We start from the raw sequence: 18,429 nt of genomic DNA, 5'->3' as shown, positions 1-18,429 counted from the left end.
ATAAGAAAACATTCCGTTCGGGAATCAAGTTGCAGAAACTGAAATATGGGTATTCGAGTCCCATGTCCCATAGGAGTCTGGGTCGTGTGTCAATTCCGGAACCGGATCCTCTAACTTAGAAGGAAAGTCACAGTGCTACAATGCTAGCCTAGTGTAATATGAAGAAGGAAAGTTATGGACTATTAGCAGGTTGTTTACTGTAGATATATTTATCTAAAATTAGTATTATTTCACCATCAATTTGTTTGTATGTAATTACTATGAATGTCCACAGTAGATCAGTAATATGCAAATTAATTTAAGTCATTTTAGCCTTAATCATATGGATTGAAAGAAGGCAAGTTAGGATATTTTAGCTTCTCTAACATTTCTCCTCTATGTTAAGAGGATCTAGTTCCGTCAATTCCAGTGTGGTTGATCATCCTCTTGGACCAGCTACTAATCATTGTCTAAGTAAGTTATTGCTTCACCAACTAGCTAATTAATGTGATCCTTGCCTGGGCTGATTTCTTCTTATGCTCCTCGGTCCATGGGGTATGGAGCAACCGTTTCCAATTGTTGTTCCATCCTAAGGGCAAGTTCTTATGCGTTACTCACTCATGCGCCTATGGAAACACCACTAACCAATCGACTTTCATGTGTTAAGCATGCCGCCGGCGTTCATCCTGAGCCTGGATCGAACTCTACTTCAGTGCACTTGTAAATGATAAGGCGGACAAATTTGGCTGAGCTTGAAACATCACATCAAAGGTTTCAATTTCGTTATTCGATGTACCCACTGGGAAAAGTATTGACGGCTGAACCTTTTACATGAGATGAGACTAGTTGCGGAATCAAGAGCAGATGTACGCCGTTCACTCCACAACGTCTCATGCGTACATTATTTTGCTTTACTTATAACAAACATTCCTCGTAGTTTTGTGGCCGGAGCCCACATCTACCTGAAGTACTTTGCAAAGAGATATCTGGAGATCGCCAAGGCATCACCCGTGGCTTTCACAGGGTACAGCTCCTTCCCGGACTGCCATTCGTTAGAGTACGAGATCCAATCTCGCCTCCATTCCTCCAGTTGAAAACTCCGGTTCTCTTGGAGGCTTCTCGATAACCGGGTGAAGTATTTAGATGCCCTTGGATGGTAGTAGCTCTTCAGAAGCCCACTCCAGAATTTATTGGCTGGCGACGAGGATATTTTGAAAAACAAAAAGGTCTGTATAGTTAGCAATGCAGGGGTGGACTTCCAAAGTATAGTACTATGATCTACTCAGTATTACCGTAGTCATGGAGTTTGCTCTGCTCGGTCTTTGTGTCGTCGTACCACATTGTCACCTGTGTTCTAGCATTCCACTCGTACTGATAAAATAGTTTGATTCAGTGCACGATAAGAGAAAAAGATTGATCCAGGATCCAGCTGCTACATGAAGTGTGCGAAAGAGACCCACCTGCTTCCTTTCGTCTTCGGTCATAGCAAGGTTTTTTGCAGTTTCCAACCAAGGGCCCAGCAGGAAATTGTCATCAGAAGCTAGTAGCGTCTCGATATCCATGATGAGTTCGAGGAATTTCTTTGTGTGGAAGTTTAAACCACTTGAATCCCTCTTTTGGTAAGAATCCATAGCATCAAGGTATACTTTATTTGCTAATTTTGACAGTGACTGCCTTGTCAAATCAACGAGGTCGTACCTGCGATGAGCGTTACCATTAATAAGCAGTAGAGAATCATAACCAGAAGTGTAACATTTTTTGGGGGTATTTAAGAGTATATTCATACTTTTGTGTGTGGTCACCCTATTTTTGTCGAAGCTTCACTTTGACTAAGCTGTACAATGATAGCACCCTGCCTATCTGCCCCCCTTTTTTTGCCTCTTCGTCAGGAGTACTCCACATACATACCTACAGTGGCGGAGACAGGAGGGACCAGCAGGGCCCCCACCCCCTGCCCTCTCTAACATCAGGTATTTGCTGCTAGTTTGCTTATGAACAGTGTATAATTGGTGGTTGGTTGCTGCTCAAGGTTTGGCCCTCCCCAACCTGTTTTAACATCACTTGGCTCCCCCTGATCTCATCTTTCTGGCTCCGCCACTGCATAACTATGGCAGCAAGCATGCCACCTACAAGCGAGTCCCACTTTTCAGCCATTTTCCCTTCTATTCCAAACTTGGCATATGTGAGCTGACCACTTACTTTTTTTTAACCAGAACTACTGACTTCACTTGTGCCCTGATCATTTGACATGATTGAAATTAACTAACGTGTGGACGTAAGCAGCTGTGAAAAACATGTAGGAGATCAAATAGGCAGGAAAACCTTCTTTGTCCACTTGCCAGTGACCCTCCTAGGAACTAACTAAATTGTACCCCTATTTCCAGCTAAAGAAAAACCTATGTTTCTTTCATGCATATAGTTGGTGTGATTTACATAAATCAGAATGAACGGGTGAAACACCACAACATCTAATTCTCAAAAGAGTCGGTATTTTAGAAACCACCAGTTCATTTTTCGGGAATAGAACCGACAATGGCTCAAAATTTTATAAGCTGACACAAGAAGTTTAAAGGATGCATGCCACAAGAAAGAGGATGCATGACATCCAAATGCTTGAAGAACCAATGCTTACGACGAGACATACCTATATGTGAGACTTTCTGAAAGACCATTTCCTGCTTTAAGAAATAGTTCAAGGGATTTGACGGCCTCCTCCGTAGAATACCATAGATGCGGTTGTGGTAGGCTTGCAGAGACCTCGCCTAAGAACCTCGGATGTTTCCTCACATGTGAGATAATTTTTCGTTTGGAATACTGGGAACTGAAAGAACTTGGACTGATGTCTGGAAATTCAACTATGTAGTCTTTATTATGATCCTGCAACGAACATATGAAAAGGATACATGAATATGTCAGCAAGCATTGCACGACTGCAATAAAGTTGCATCTGTATGAAATCAAACCGCAATTCCATCTGTGCAATTGTATATCGTATGGTACAGAATTGCCCAAGCTTTCTGTATTTCGACATTTGATTGGCCATATCGCCTATAGGAGTATGATTTTAACCAATCCTGGAAGATAAAGACATAGATTAGATGGTAATCAACCTATCAAAACAAATGCGGTGGTCAAGAACTTCAGCAAATGGAAAATATAGACAGAATCAAAGCAGCAACCCGAGCAAAGCCATAGCAAGATTGTAAAATAAAAAAAAACATAGACACTGCCACACTGATCTGTACAAAAGTTTGTACCTCATTCAGCCTGAAGTTAACACGACCAAATAAACGATTTCTACCAAAGAATAACTATCAATTAAAATTATAAGTTGATACTCTTTAAACTTCTTTTATCACACCAATTGTCAACATTGATCTTGTCGATAAGAAAATATCAGTTAATCCAAAGGTCTTACTGAAAATGCAGGACAACATAAAGAAAGCCATATCAGAAGCAACCTTTAGACCAGATTAGTTAAAATTTAATCTTTTGAGTTAGAAACCTTATGAATTAAAGCACAGGCTCACATTAACCCTCTATGAAGTTAAAAACTTCTTCTAGTTTGATGGCATAGGAGTAAACCATAATCCGTTACACACCAGAGACCAGATGCATTTGTAATGTGTACCTCAACTTCGACCTTTTGACTACGGAATGCCATTTCAGACATAAGCTCATAAACAACTGGATTATGCTCTATTCCCTCCATGCACATGCCAACACCAACCTAAATAAGAGGAAGGATTAAATGCAAGTACCCCATTAGATCTTTTTAACTGCTTCTGTAGGGAAAGGCAAAGGAGACCCTTGCTGTTAGTAAATTTACATAAGGAATGAAAGTAAAATGAACCATTGTTGAATTGTAGCTTCTACGTGCATCAATAGGGCCAGATGAAATTGAATCTAGTACTCCATACATTTCAATATTACCACCAAAATTGTGTAGCATGCACCTAATTTAAGAAATGATCATTAGTTAACTACTTAACTTCGTTGGCACAATGGATAACTAGTATTTTTAATACTAATAGTGTATGTAAGAACATAAAAAGTTTGAGAACTAGAGAGAGAGGACATACCAGATGTATGGTACACCATAGAACTGGGAGGACGTTTGCCATATGGGCTTGACATCAGCAAATAAATCAAGGACCATCATCTTACCAATTGGAACAGAATGAAGTAGTGCCTGCAAGGCAAAAGAAGCAAGATTTACCCGCATCTAAATGATACGCAGCAGCTTTACTTATAGTCTTATAGAAGCTCACATGCTGGTGTATTTTCCCATGTGATATATATGTCCCTATTATTATGAGTAAAATACACCAGTGGTCCTAAAAGTATTCCAAGTGTGCCATCTAGGTCCTAAAAGTCGTTGAGTCGTGCACTGAGGCTCCTAAACACATCTGACCAGGCCACATGGCCCATTGACTGATGCCACGTACACTGAATTGCCACATGGGGCAAACTGACCGAGCTATGAATATATCAAAATTGCCACGTACACTGAATTGCTACATGGGGAAAACGACCGAGCTATGAATATATCAAAGACCCTGAATACTGTAACTCTGTTTTGATATATTCATAGCTCGGTCAGTTTGCCCCATGTGGCAATTCAGTGTACGTGGCATCAGTCAAAGGACCATGTTGCCTAGTCAGATGTGTGTAGGAGCCGCAGTGCACGACTCAACGACTTTTAAGACCTGGGTGTTCGTTTTCAAACTTTTGGACCTAGATGGCACACTTCGAATACTTTTAGGACCGCTGGTTTATTTTACTCTATTACTATTTACATGATTCTTGTACTTTGCTTTTATTTGAACTTAAATGTATGACTTTTCTGCTACAAGTTAAAACTAAGGTTGCATTAACCTTTACTTTACAAGTAACCTCATTTCTGTTGGTGCTCAAGATACAAAAAAAAAAGAAGCAAAAATAAGAACTCACTTTCATCTGAGACTCCTTCCAGAAAGCTGCGTCCGAGTAAAATAGCCAACCCTGAATGAAGGAAAGGAGCTTTAGAGATTATATTACTCTTTAAATTTGCCAACCGTGCTCATGAAAATCATGTCTGTTGTAAAATATAAACCGTGGCTTGGAGTAAGTGGCTTTTCACTGATCAATCACAGGGCAGAATTTCACGTTATCTTTTCTTATTTTTTTACAAACAAGGTCAGGAGACCGTATGAGTATGAGTAATTCCTATACTTATCTCCACCCTATGGTGTGGATAACAAACTTAGCTAAGTAATAAGGGAAAGCAATAACAAAAATATATGCTAAGGTAAGCATGGAAAGAGAAAGGAAGATGAGGCTAATTGGTTGCTTCCCAATCTTGCGGTGTGGAGCGTCTGTACGACTGGCCCAAAAGGCGTCAGTAACACCCAATTGACACAAAATACTACTCCCTCCGTCCCAAAATAAGTGTCGTGGCTTTATTTAAAATTTGAATAGGACTGGCCCCAAAAGGCGTCAGTAACACCCAATTGACACAAAATACTAGTACTCCCTCCGATCCAAATTAATTGACGCAGCCTCTGTACAATGTGTAGAGGACACTGTATAGAGGCTGCGTCAATTAATTCGGATCTGAGGGAATACTATATTATGGACTTGTTGTTGTTATACAAAATACATAATCTTTTATACTTTTGGGTGTCAAAGAAGAGTAAAGCAGCATACCTGCATTAACCACACTGCATCCTTGTTACCTCTCGACATTGCTTGATAGATAGCAGAACCAAGTGATGAAATATATGCCGGTTCATTTGTCGGTGGTGTATTCTCATTGAATGTGTCACTGAAAGAAATAACTTTGACTGTAAAGCATGCAAAATGGACTTGCTCAGTTGCTCTATAAACTACAAAGCCAAAGCAGTGCAGCGAGCAATGAACATCGATGCCATAAATAAACAGAATGCCAAACAAGTGGACATGTTAACAAATGTCAGACATAATGCACCAGTAATGATTATGTTCTTGGACTAACTGATGGTAAAATGCTGCAAGTTTTAATCTCTAAATGTTATGCCCTGAAAAGTAAATGGAGGGAGTAGTATATTGTATTCAAACTGTGTAATCCAACAAGTAATAACACAGAGCATTAATGCAACACACTGATGCAATATTGTTGAGGACCAGATTAGTATGAGTTACCAATTATAGATGCTGGTGATGTCACCATATTCTGCATGTATCCAAAAAAGATGAAAGACAAATTAGAACCAGGTATAGGTTATGAAAACATACATAAAAAAAATCGGTTTGATTAGTTATTCAGCAAGTTTATGAAGCTATTCGGGGGGGGGGGGGGGGGACAGTTGCATGAAATTGGACCAAATCAAGTCCAGTTTCTATCCACCAATAGAAATGCAGACCTTTCATTTGTTGCTTGATAAAAGCCTGTCCCACATCAATAAACAATGCATCTGAAGGATCAAGAATATAAGTGCAGCACCACCTAGGATTACCATCAACTGTGTTCCTGAAGCAAAGAATATGTAAATATCAGCATCCAAGGGTTGAAGTAGAAAAATCTTCATTCCGACAATCCATGTCAAATAAGTTTGTTTACTGAAATGGTAGTCAACTGATATTTTATTTTTATTCCTAACAACAACAGAGCCTTTCAGTCCCAAACAAGTTGGGGTAGGCTAGAGTTGAAACCCATAAAATGTTAGACACAAATACTGCCAGCTCATGTTGATTTGATAGTTCTAGTCTTCTAGACCTTTAGGCTAGCGCGAAGAAACCTGCAAAAGGAAAACTAGTTTGAAGAAGTTCTTTGTTTCGGGAGTTGTGAAGAAGTTGAATCTGATTTTGCCCTTCTATTGCACCAATAAGGATATTGGCCATATAATCCCAAGCTATCCATTAAGCAAAGTTGGCCCTTAAATAACTATCTCATGGGCAACTATGTTTGTAGCCCCATATGGTAACTAAGTAAAATGGCAAGTTGATAAGTATTACAAGTTAAAAAACCTGAAGGTCTGAAACTTCTTTATCTGTCTCGGATGTTCCAATAATACTCCCTCCAATCCAAAAGAAGTGTCCTGGCTTTAGTTCAAATTTGAACTATTTGAACTAAAGCCACGATACTTTTTTCGGATCACAGGGAGTACTTAACACTCGAATACTTTGCAAGAGACATCATGAATGCATGGGCACCAAAGCTGGGCTTCTGGCTCCAACGTAACAATAGATATTTTTTGAGCGATACAAAGGTTAGCCATAAAGATGAAATTCTAGTAACTTCAGTCTTCAGTCTTATACTGAGCACAAAATTCCCGAAAATATCAGCAGAAATGGCACATGACAGTATATTACCATTCACCGAGTCTGGTTATGCTGGCAGATGGAAACAATTTTTTAAACGCGACTGGTACATTTCCTGAGAATGATGGCAGAACTGAAAAATGGAATACACTGTAAGTATACAACCTGAATCAAATATTTAGGGAGTTATATTAACAATTTACCAATAGTATAATATACTCAAGAACACATGACTTTAAAATTAGAAGTAGATGGCAATAATATTAACAAATGAGAAAACTTTAATGATAGAAGGAAAACCAGGCTCTGATGGCATATGTCAGGTTTAACTAGCAGAAATTTAATAGAGAAAAAAACAGAAATTTTGATTTCTGGACTGTAAAAGAACATACCTGGGACCATTCCAAGCTCAATCATACGAGACAATATTTTCTTCTGCAGTGCCAATTGTTGATCTAACCAATTTTGTGAAAGTGGCCCACCCCATCTACAATTTTTTTTAAACATATGATTATATTGTCGAATGATTCCCGTGTACAAATAATCACATTTAGCATTTCAGGTGTTACTGCAAGAATACCAACATAGTGTTCGAGGCAACTGTGTAAACCTACAATATAGTCAAAATGCTTTTGAAGGCAAAATATACAGCAATTGTTTGTCATCTGGAAATATTTACACAAAAGGAAAATATTCCAGTACAAAGAAAATCTTTTTCTAGTATTCATTCAGGATTATCTAATTTAATAACATGAAGAGGAACTAAAGATCTAAACAATGACCAATACGATATTGATTCCAGAATGATGACGCCAAGCCGGTTGCCCGAAGAAAATACACCAGGCAAATAACTCCGGTATGAGCTAATCACCAAAATGCTAAAACAGAGGCAATGTATCCTTATTTATTTGTAATGCTGTGATATTTATCTAGCAACTATTTGCCAATTAAGTCGTCTTCAATAAATTTAATTTTAACTTACGCATGCAAGTTCCCCATTCTAGCCCAAGCAAGGAAAGCTGGTCCACCAAAAAAATCATCTAAATCTCTGTCGGTGACGTTAAAGCTCTGGAATGGAATTCAATAATTAAGAAGTGATCAATCAACAAAAAAGTTCAAAAGTAAAATACAAATCACATCATAAGTAATTCCACTATGACATGGAGGGAAAACTAAGAACAGTGGAACATCTAACAAAATATAACTTTTGGGTTTGTCATGTTTGAAGATTTCAAACTGGTCAGCAACCGTACAAGTTGTGTTGAGTAATTACAATATATATATATATATATATATATATATATATATATATATATTGTTCTATTGTTTCCACAAAAGTTTATGCAAAAATGTAAATGAAAGATAAGAATGTGGGCAATCATCACGCTACTATGCCCATTCCCAAATAGAGTGCAGACACTAAGTCAAGGTAAATGATTATCCAGTCTATTATTCTACTGCAGGAGCATTCAACTCTAATCTTCCACAGTGTAAATTGCATTTGTAATTCTGTATTGTAGAACTGCTGTTCACATGCAAAAAAAGACAGGTCCTGTCTATTGGACTGAGCCAGCCCAAACTGATCAATTTACTGACTAAATCGGGTGAGAACTGGGCCCAGTAAGGAAGCCAGAATGAAGATGGGCTTTAAATTGGTCCAGCTTTGGCTCACTTTTAATCATATGTTGCTTCAGCAAAATTATTCTAAGAGTTCTCAGCCAGAGGACTAGTTGAATCATGTTGCAAAACTACGCTCCAATTTTTGACAAAACATTTCAGAGTTAAAGATGTTCATCGCTCTACCTTAAAAACCTTTTGCCAAACAGCTTCCTGTCCAGTAAACGCTAAAGGCAAGTTAATTCCTTGAAGTGCCATCCAGTCAATTTCTTTCTCCCATCTTCTCCAATCCCACCACACAAAGGAGTCTACAGGAATTTTATCAGGAAAAGAACATTGGAATCCATGCAAAGAATAGAACGGCAAGATTTCAGGAATATTTCTAAATTAAAAGAATGTGTGTACAGGGCAAAATGTACATCTATAAAATGGGAAGAGTTAACGAACTAAAACTTATTAGGACATAATTGTACAAGACCAAACAATTCCTCATGTGTGTTTACATCAGCAGATAGATTTATATTGCTTTCGCGTCAAAACAAACAGCCATGATAGTAAAAACTGAACGGTGCATTTACTTTCTAGTACTCCTAAATGATCAAGGAATCCATATGGCACCAAGGGAATCATTTTTTGGAGCGCAATAGGTGATGAGAGATATTAGCAAATCAACATGAGAGGTGTATTTACAATGAAGGACTTGAACCAGGAGTTCAAGACATTAGTAACTATGAGTGAAACAAAGACAACGAGAGCTGGAAAAAAACTAAACCACGAAAAAACTCACAGCTGGAAGTGACGACATTCTGATAGTAATTCCACGGAACAGGGCGCTCAACCTTGACAGCCGTTTCCTTCACTCGTGGCAGAGACCCAGGCGAAGGGACTGACGCCAGTTGTGCACCACCAGTCTTATCCCAAGAAATGTGCACCCCACACCAGTATTTGAGGTACCAATGGAGTCCAGATGCAAGCTCAACAGCAGTGTTACCCTGGATCCTGCACATCATGAAGAGGTGAGTGCATTTGCCTTTATTTTTATTTGCAATGGAAACATCAGAAATTTGTACTTTTGGTAACTTGCATGCTAGCGAATTTTCACTCTGTTCATCTCTCCATGCTCAACTGAAGAACCGGGAGTCGAACACAATGATTTGCTTTTCGAGGGAAACGCCTTCAATTTTTAACACTGCTTGATCAGGCATATAATTGCTATTTCCAAACTCATCAGCATATATAAGGTGGAGATCACTTGAACACAATGCTAGACAATCACAGCAACTAATTAGTACTAGTAACTAGCTACACTTTTCTCTAAAGTTAGACCACAGAGCAGGCAATGGTTCTGTGCACACAAAATAAGGGAGAGAAGCATACAGAATCTCTGCACGGCCCTTGCTCGAGCCATCAACATTGCTTATCCTGAAGCAGCTCGAGTCGCCACAGACGCCGCCCTGGAGCAATGAAAGCAAAACAATCACTGATTCTGTCCAAGCAATACTGCTAGTGGCAGTGTCACAGTGAGGTGAAATATCCGGAGTTGACGTGCTCCAACCTTGGGGTCGATCTGGAACCGGAAGCTGAGCGCGTGGGAGGGGAGGAGCCGGCGGAGCACCCCGGCGGCAGCCCTCTCTTGCGTGGCCGGCGACGCGGCCCTGCGGCCGGCCGCCGCGCGGAGCGCCTCCAACGAGGCGGGGCCTGCCGCTGCCGCCGCAGCCGGCGGCGACGGGAGGAGAAGGAGAAGCAGGAGTAAGGGGAGCAAAGGGGGAGACGGCGGCGGTCTCATGGCGAATCCGGCCAGTGGCTCCGGCTCGGTTCTTTGGTCTTCGCAGCTGCAGGCGTGAGGCATCTCCGATGACGACGATTGCATCAACGCGACGACGAATTATTAAGTTTTGATAATGGAGTGGGGCGGCAATCTGGACCTTCTGCCCAACAGCAGTGGAGGTTTGCATTTTCTTTAGCATGTTTTGTTAGTCCCTAAAAGAAACTGCTTTTGGAGCTCGGCCTACATGGAGGCCGTTTTTTAAAAATTCAAAATTCAACAGAATTCATATTTTACATTTCAAAAAATATACAGACATACGAGGAGGCACAAGATCCGGAATACTATTCATCCCAAAAGTCCATGAATTTGTTCTTTTTGCACATACCTCATCTCAAGGTATTTCATTCTAAAATTTTACACACATATATTTAGTAGCTCCAAACTGTCATTCTTCTAAAATTACAGTGAAGCGCTATTATATTTAGTAGTACTAAATAAGCGATAAGTAATATGGATCGAAGGGAGTAATTTAAAAGCATTTCACCGCGGAGAAAATATATCACATGAAAACCAAATTACAAAGAAAACGTTGTGAAAACCATGTGTCAAAGTTTGAAAATAAACCCGAAAATATTCAATGTTTAAGAAGATGACGTTCTATTGGCATATGAAATTACAAGTTCAAAGAAATTGCAGGAATGCGACCTATAAAAAATGAATGATGCCATTTCGGCACTATTGAATGCTAATTTTGTTTTTTTATAATGCAGTGGGACGGCAATTTGGACCTTCCGCCGAACGCATTTGAGCAGTGGATGTTCCAGTTTTTTTTTCATATAAAGGTGTTATTAACGTAGGAGCATTTTACATAGACAGGTTTGAAAGTTAGCATGCTGAATACGGAGAGTTTTCCTGATTGAACCGAGTCGTGCATCAGAACATAAACAATGAAATATTCAATATAAGTAATGAGTTTAGTTTGTTATATGCTAGTGCGGTCTTGTGGAAAATTTTCTTTTAGAACATTCCTACTTATCGCTGGCTGATGCTTGAATTTTTTAGCACCTTGACACACACTATGTGAACTTCCCACGAGAGCGAGAAGACAGGATCCATTTCCGCATCATGGTCCGGAACTTTGATGTGTATCTCATCGAGTGGTGCACTCATTTCGGTTTCAGACAACAACGACCATACTCGGTTTGCTCAGATATGCTGCAATCCCATCTGCAACATTACTATTATAGCATGAGTGTCCATTGCCTAGTTTCTATGGCCATTTGCATTGAAATTCCTATTTTTTTTTAATTTCTACTATGTTATTGCTAACATGTTGCAGGCATGTAGAGAAGTTTCAAAAGTGAATGAAAAAAATATGCTTATACTTGGAAAAGCTCCGCGATCAATCTTCAACATGAGGCCAAACTTGGGCGCCATTCTCTTATTTCATCTTAGCCGCCGGGCCAACCAAACGCGAGGAGACATCACTTGCGGAGGAGTTATCACCATTTTGAACAACGCACTCGGTCTCGACTTTGGGCACGTTACGTCCATTAGATGGTAACTGTTTTGTTTCTCTTTTCAGTTCTCCATAGCGGTGGTATGGTTGTCATTAGGAATGATATAATCCTTATTTGTATCCTTGGAGTTGGTCATTTGCTTCTGACTCCCATGCATAAACGGTTCTCGATTGAGGAAGGTATTTTGCATTACGATGCGCAAGGTGAAGAAGAAGAAGAGGAGGACCCTAATGTGGCCATGCCTGAAGAGTGGGATGAAGAAAAACTCGCACATGAACATGAGGTGCAACCTGAAGATGATGATGGAGTTTGGTCGTATGCTACATATACAAACGCCTCTGAGCTTAACAACATGAGCAGCTTAACAACATGAGCGACCTCGCCAACCCTCTCTAAGCCACTACTGAGAACTAACGTCCACTTCACCACGTAGAGCCACTCTTGGGCTCCAAGGTATCATCGTTTCCACAATGAGCTCTCATTGGGCTTGCAAAAGCCTAAACTTGGGGAGGTTGTTTTCATGTTTACATCAATATGTGGCGACAAAATTTCTAATGAGGTTGTACTCCAGTTTGCAGAGAGCTTCGAAACACTCATATTGAGTCCAGTCCAACAATTTGATTTTTCTTTGTTTCTTTAAATAGTATTCAACATAAGATTGAGCATGGAAACCACAATTATAATTCTTAAATAGTAACTTCATTGAGAAAATATAATCATGATGATAATCTACAAACCTAAATACCATCAAGGCTGAATTGGAATTTATCAAACATGTGTGAACATGTGCCAAGACACTCATCCGTCCGTCATTAGGATATACTTGCCACCACAATATGATTTGCTTAATTTAATTATGCAACTTCTGCTTCTAGCCATTGTTATATAACTCCCTGCTTAATTGAAGATATGACCTATCAAAGTGTCACTTATATTGATAAATTAAGGTGAGGATTGTTGGGTAACGCAGTATTTCAAAATTTTCCTACGTTCACGCAAGATCTATCTAGGAGATGCATAGCAACGAGAGGGGGGAGTGTGTCTACGTACCCTCGTAGACCGAAAGCAGAAGCGTTTATCAATGCGGTTGATGTAATCGTACACCTTCATGATCTGTCCCGATCAAGTACCGAACGTACGGCACCTCCGCATTCAGCACACGTTCAGCTCGATGACGTCCTCGCCTTCTTGATCCAGCAAGAGGGGCGAAGTAGCAGATGAGTTCCGGCAGCACGACGGTGTGGTGACGGTGTTGGTGAAGAACAATCTCCGCGGGGCTTCGCCTAAGCACTACGAAAACTATGACGGAGGATAAACTAGAGGGGACGGGGTTGCTGGCACACGGCTTGGTGTTTCTTGATGTGTCTTTGGTGCTAGCTCTGCCCCTCTATTTATATGTTGAGCCCTGAGGTCGAAACTTGGAGCAAAAGCCTCCTCAAAGTCGGTTTTGCCCGAAAGGCAATAGTCCCACACGGACTCCAGGACCAAACGCCACAATCCTTGGCGTCTGGCCCAGATGCCATGGGCCTCGGCGTCTGGCCCAGGGTCAGACGCCAGGGTCTCCGGCGTTTGGCCCCCCGACCCCAGTAAAACTCCTTTTGCACCGACCTAAAGCCTCGTGGGCTTCACCCCTTGGTCGAACCATATCATCCTATATATCAATCTTTACCTCCGAACCATTTCGGAGCTCCTTGTCATGTCTGTGATCTCATCTGGGACACCGAACAACATTCGGTCACCGATATATATAACTCATATAATACTATATCGTAAACGAACGTTAAGCATGCGGACCCTATGGGTTCGAGAACTATGTAGACATGACCGATCGAGACATCTCTCTCGTCAATAACCAATAGCGGAACCTGGATGCCCATATTGGTTCCTACATATCCTACGAAGATCTTTATCGGACGAATCTTATGACAACATATGTTATTCCCTTTGTCATCGGTATGTTACTTGCCCGAGATTCGATCGTTGGTATCCTCATACCTAGTTCAATCTCGTTACCGGCAAGTCTCTTTACTCATTCCATAATGCATCATCCCGTAACTAACTCATTAATCACATTGCTTGCAAGGCTTATAGTGATGTGCATTACCGAGAGGGCCCAGAGATACCTCTCCGATACACTGAGTAACAAATCCTAATCTTGATCTATGCCAACCCAACAAACACCTTAGGAGACACCTGTAGAGCATCTTTATAATCACCCAGTTATGTTGTGACGTTTGATAGCACACAAGGTGTTCCTCCGGTATTCGGGAGTTGCATAATCTCATAGTCAGAGGAATATGTATAAGTCATGAAGAAAGCAATAGCAATAAAACTTAACGATCATTATGCTAAGCTAACGGATGGGTCTTGTCCATCACATCATTCTCTTAATGATGTGATCCCGTTCATCAAATGACAATGCATGTCCATGGTCAGGAAACTTAACCATCTTTGATGAATGAGCTAGTCAAGTAGAGGCATACTAGGGACACTTTGTTTTGTCTATGTATTCACACATATGTACTAAGTTTCCGGTTAATACAATTCTAGCATGAATAATAAACATTTATCATGATATAAGGAAATATAAATAACAACTTTATTATTGCCTCTAGGGCATATTTCCTTCAAGGATGCATATTTATTTCTCAACACATATATTTAATTTCAAGTGCATGATGTAAATTTACTCCAAGAAATATAAGTGACGCTCAAAAGTAAATAATAAACTACTCAAAGGATATACACTATCGTGGAATTGTCACGGCAGATGTCCTAGTGTGAGGACTTAGTCATGGAGCCATCGCGATGAGGTTAGCTCAAAGGGGTTAATCAGGACAAAGGGCACGGGGAGTTTATACTAGTTCGGCCCCTTACGATGAAGGTAAAAGCCTAGTCCAGTTTGTAGTTGGTATTGCTAGGGTTTCGATGAGCACGGAGCGAATACGCTTGACCCGGCTCTCGATCTATTGTTTCTTGTCCTAAGCCGCCGCTAAGTCATCCCCTTATATACACGGGTTGACGCCCTATGGCCCAAAGAGTCTCGGCCAGTTTATCTAATGTATCTGGCTCGGTGACTTTTCTCATATGCCTTACAATACAAGTTTACATACATGGCGGTTTACCGCCATGGGCCTTAAGCTGCCTTCGGGTCTGGCCCCTCTACTAAGCCTCTCTATGAACCGCCATATGATCTTGGGCTTCATTGTGATGAATCGTCATTGGGATGGCCCAGCCCCTCCTGGGCGGGTTATACCTAATAGTTATATCCCCAACATTAGGCCCCAGGTTGATTTAAACTTGTTCATGTCAATCTTCAAGACTTAGAAAAATTCTTCCACATCTGCTGTGAAAACCTTGTGACCCGCCATGACATCATCTTCGGGAATTTCGGAAACCTGCCACGACGTCATCTTTAACGGATCTTTATCTTAATGTCTTCTCAAAAATCGAGGCGTCCAATTAGCTGGATAACCATCATTTGGCCTCCTCGTCTTTCGCACCTGCCTGTTTCCCTGTCTCCTTATAAATAGGACCGTAGAGCCATCTTCCACTCTTCTCCTTCTCCTTTATTCTTCCTTGCAACGCGTCGTCCCGTACAAAACTCGCCGCCGTCGACCTCCGTTCTTGACCTCAACTCTGGCCGCTGCATCGCCTTAGTAGACTAGAAAACTGTGGCGCCACTCCGCTAGTCTAACAACATCAATAAGCCTTCTGTCCCTCGCCATGGATCCGTCATTAGGGTTTGTCGGTGTTCATCGGTGTTCATCAGTGCTCATCGCTGTACCTCCTTCTCTTTATTTAGATCCATAGTTTAGATCCAAAAACCGTAGGAAACTTGCGCGGTAGTAGTTTTAGCACTTGTTTTAATACTACAATATATATATATATATATATATATATATATATATATCCACCGCAACAGATCTCCTCTAGGGCACCTCTGCTTTTCCACTGTAACTATTATCACGGATGTCACTAGGGAGAACTGCCTCTGCTCCATAAACCATGAAGAAAGGTGCATATCCCGTAGATCTGTTTGGGGTGGTATTGATGCTCCATAACACAGAAGGAAGCTCCTCTACCCAACAACCCGGCGTTCTCTACAGGGGAACCATAAGCCGGGGCTTGATGCCTTTCAAGATCTCTTGATTGGCTCTCTCCGCCTCACCATTAGATTGAGGGTGAGCCACTGACGACACGTCAAGTCGGATGTGCTCACGTTGACAAAATTCTTCCATAGCACTTTTAGATAGATTCGTGCCATTGTCTGTTATGATGCTGTGTGGAAAGCCAAAATGGAAGATCACCTTTTTCATGAATTGAACCGCCGTTGCCGCATCACACTTACTGACCGGCTCTGCCTCTACCCACTTAGTGAACTTATCAACCGCCACCAAAAGGTGGGTCTTCTTGTCCTTGGATATTTTGAAAGGTCCAACCGTATCAAGCCCCCAAACTGCAAACGACCAAGTAATTGGAATCATCCTCAATTCTTGAGCCGGCACATGGGCTCGTCGTGCAAATTTCTGACATCCATCACACCTGCCGACGAGGTCTTCTACATCAGCATGGGATGTTAACCAATAAAACCCATGACGGAAAGCTTTAGCCACAAGGGATTTTGAACCGGCATGATGACCACAATCTCCTTCGTGAATCTATCGCAAGATCTCACAACCCTCTTCTAGAGAGACACAACGTTGAAACGCCCCTGTGACACTGCGATGATGTAACTCTCCATTAACAATTGTCATTGTCTTAGACCGCCGGGTTATCTGCCTAGCTAAGGTTTCATCCTCAGGTAACTCGCCCCGGGTCATATAAGCCAAATAAGGAACTGTCCAATCCGGGATTACATGAAGAGCCGCCACCAACTGAGCTTCCGGGTCAGGAATAGCCAAATCCTCCTCCGTAGGTAACTTGACCAACGGGTTATGCAAAACATCAAGAAAGACATTAGGCGGCACCGGTTTACGTTGAGAACCCAACCGGCTTAAAGTGTTCGCCGCTTCATTTTTCCTCCGATCGACGTGCTCAACTTGATAGCCTTTAAAATGACCAGCAATAACATCCACCTCTCGTCGATAAGCCGCCATGAGTGGATCCTTAGAATCCCAAGTACCAGATACTTGCTGAGCCACCAAGTCTGAGTCGCCAAAGCATCTAACTCGGCTTAAATTCATCTCCTTAGCCATCCGAAGACCATGGAGCAAGGCCTCATACTCAGCTGCATTGTTAGTACAAGGAAACATCAAATGGAGAACATAACAAAATTTATCACCTCGAGGGGAAGCAAGAATAACTCCAGCCCCGAGCCCTCCAATTACCTGGACCCATCAAAGTGAATAGTCCAATACGTGTTATCTGGATTTTCCTCAGGCATCTGCAGCTCTGTCCAATCATTGATGAAATCCACCAGTGCTTGAGACTTGATGGCCGTGCGAGGCACATATTTTAACCCGTGAGGTCCAAGCTCAATAGCCCACTTAGCAACCCGGCCAGTTGCCTCCCTGTTTTGAATGATATCTCCCAAAGGAGCAGAGCTAACCACAGTGATGGGATGACCCAGAAAATAGTGTTGGCTAGCCAAGAACACCCCATATACAAGCTTCTACCAGTGCGGATATCTCCACTTGGACTCAGTAAGCACCTCACTGATATAGTAAACCGGCCTTTGAACCGGGTATTCCTTGCCTGCCTCCTTTCTTTATACAACAATGGCAACACTGACAGCCCGGCTATTAGCAGCCACATATAACAACAAAGGCTCCTTATCAATAGGGGCAGTAAGCACGGGCGGCTCAACCAGCTGCTTCTTTAAAACCTCAAACGCCGCATCTGCAGCATCACTCCAGACAAAATTATCTATCTTTTTCATCATCTGATATAGAGGGATGGCCTTTTCTCCCATCCGACTTATGAACCGACTTAATGCCGCAATATGACCCACCAGACGTTGCACATCATTGACACACGCTGGCTTAGCCAGAGAAGTAATGGCTTTGATCTTCTCCGGATTAGCTTCAATGCCTCTGTTGGATACCAAAAAACCTAAAAGCTTACCTGCCGGCACACCAAAGACACATTTGGCCGAGTTAAGCATCATCTTGTAAACCCGAAGATTATCAAAGGTTTCCTTCAAATCATCTATCAATGTCTCTTTCTCTCTGGATTTCACCACAATATCATCCACATAAGCATGAACATTATGCCCAATTTGGTTATGAAGGCAATTTTGCACACATCTCTGATAAGTCGCCT

General features: G+C 41.4%; 1 protein-coding gene across 4 annotated transcripts; it reads right to left on the bottom strand.

The window, feature by feature from the left end:
- Positions 1-726: 726 nt before the first annotated feature.
- LOC123105119 (alpha-N-acetylglucosaminidase) lies at positions 727-10,828 on the bottom strand. 4 transcript variants are annotated; one of them, XR_006450707.1, is made up of 20 exons: positions 10,433-10,828; positions 10,255-10,331; positions 9,665-9,876; positions 9,064-9,185; positions 8,243-8,328; positions 7,653-7,747; positions 7,312-7,393; positions 6,363-6,469; positions 6,142-6,172; positions 5,668-5,785; positions 4,933-4,983; positions 4,062-4,171; positions 3,809-3,935; positions 3,611-3,709; positions 2,943-3,053; positions 2,624-2,856; positions 2,179-2,214; positions 1,766-2,105; positions 1,440-1,677; positions 1,273-1,350 (listed from the first exon to the last, which is right to left on the bottom strand). XR_006450707.1 is itself a non-coding variant. In XM_044527114.1 (19 exons), the coding sequence occupies exons 1-19, from the start codon at positions 10,745-10,747 to the stop codon at positions 938-940; spliced, it is 2,529 nt and encodes an 842-aa protein (XP_044383049.1). In that variant the 5' UTR covers positions 10,748-10,822; the 3' UTR covers positions 727-937. The 4 variants fall into 4 exon arrangements, 2 of the variants coding, with proteins under 2 accessions (XP_044383049.1, XP_044383050.1); XM_044527114.1 differs by lacking the exons at positions 1,766-2,105; positions 2,179-2,214 and adding an exon at positions 727-1,173 and having other exon boundaries at positions 1,272-1,350; positions 10,433-10,822; XM_044527115.1 differs by lacking the exons at positions 1,766-2,105; positions 2,179-2,214 and adding an exon at positions 727-1,173 and having other exon boundaries at positions 1,272-1,350; positions 3,833-3,935; positions 10,433-10,820.
- Between the last annotated feature and the right edge of the window lie 7,601 nt (positions 10,829-18,429).

The sequence above is a fragment of the Triticum aestivum genome, chromosome 5A (genome assembly GCF_018294505.1).
Source record: "Triticum aestivum cultivar Chinese Spring chromosome 5A, IWGSC CS RefSeq v2.1, whole genome shotgun sequence".
In the NCBI taxonomy this organism is placed as follows: Eukaryota; Viridiplantae; Streptophyta; class Magnoliopsida; order Poales; family Poaceae; genus Triticum; species Triticum aestivum.
Note: the sequence above shows the minus strand (reverse complement) of the source record. Positions and strands in the feature narration are given on the sequence as shown.

What these genes read in the sequence shown, in the direction of transcription:
- LOC123105119 (XM_044527114.1), bottom strand. Translation starts at nt 10,747, where the DNA reads ATGCAATCGTCGTCATCGGAGATGCCTCACGCCTGCAGCTGCGAAGAC. An exon ending in TGAGCTTGGAATGGTCCCAG is followed by an intron (nt 7,394 to 7,652) that starts GTATGTTCTTTT and finishes TCCATTTTTCAG; the next exon opens with TTCTGCCATCATTCTCAGGA. An exon ending in CCGAAGACGAAAGGAAGCAG is followed by an intron (nt 1,351 to 1,439) that starts GTGGGTCTCTTT and finishes CTATTTTATCAG; the next exon opens with TACGAGTGGAATGCTAGAAC.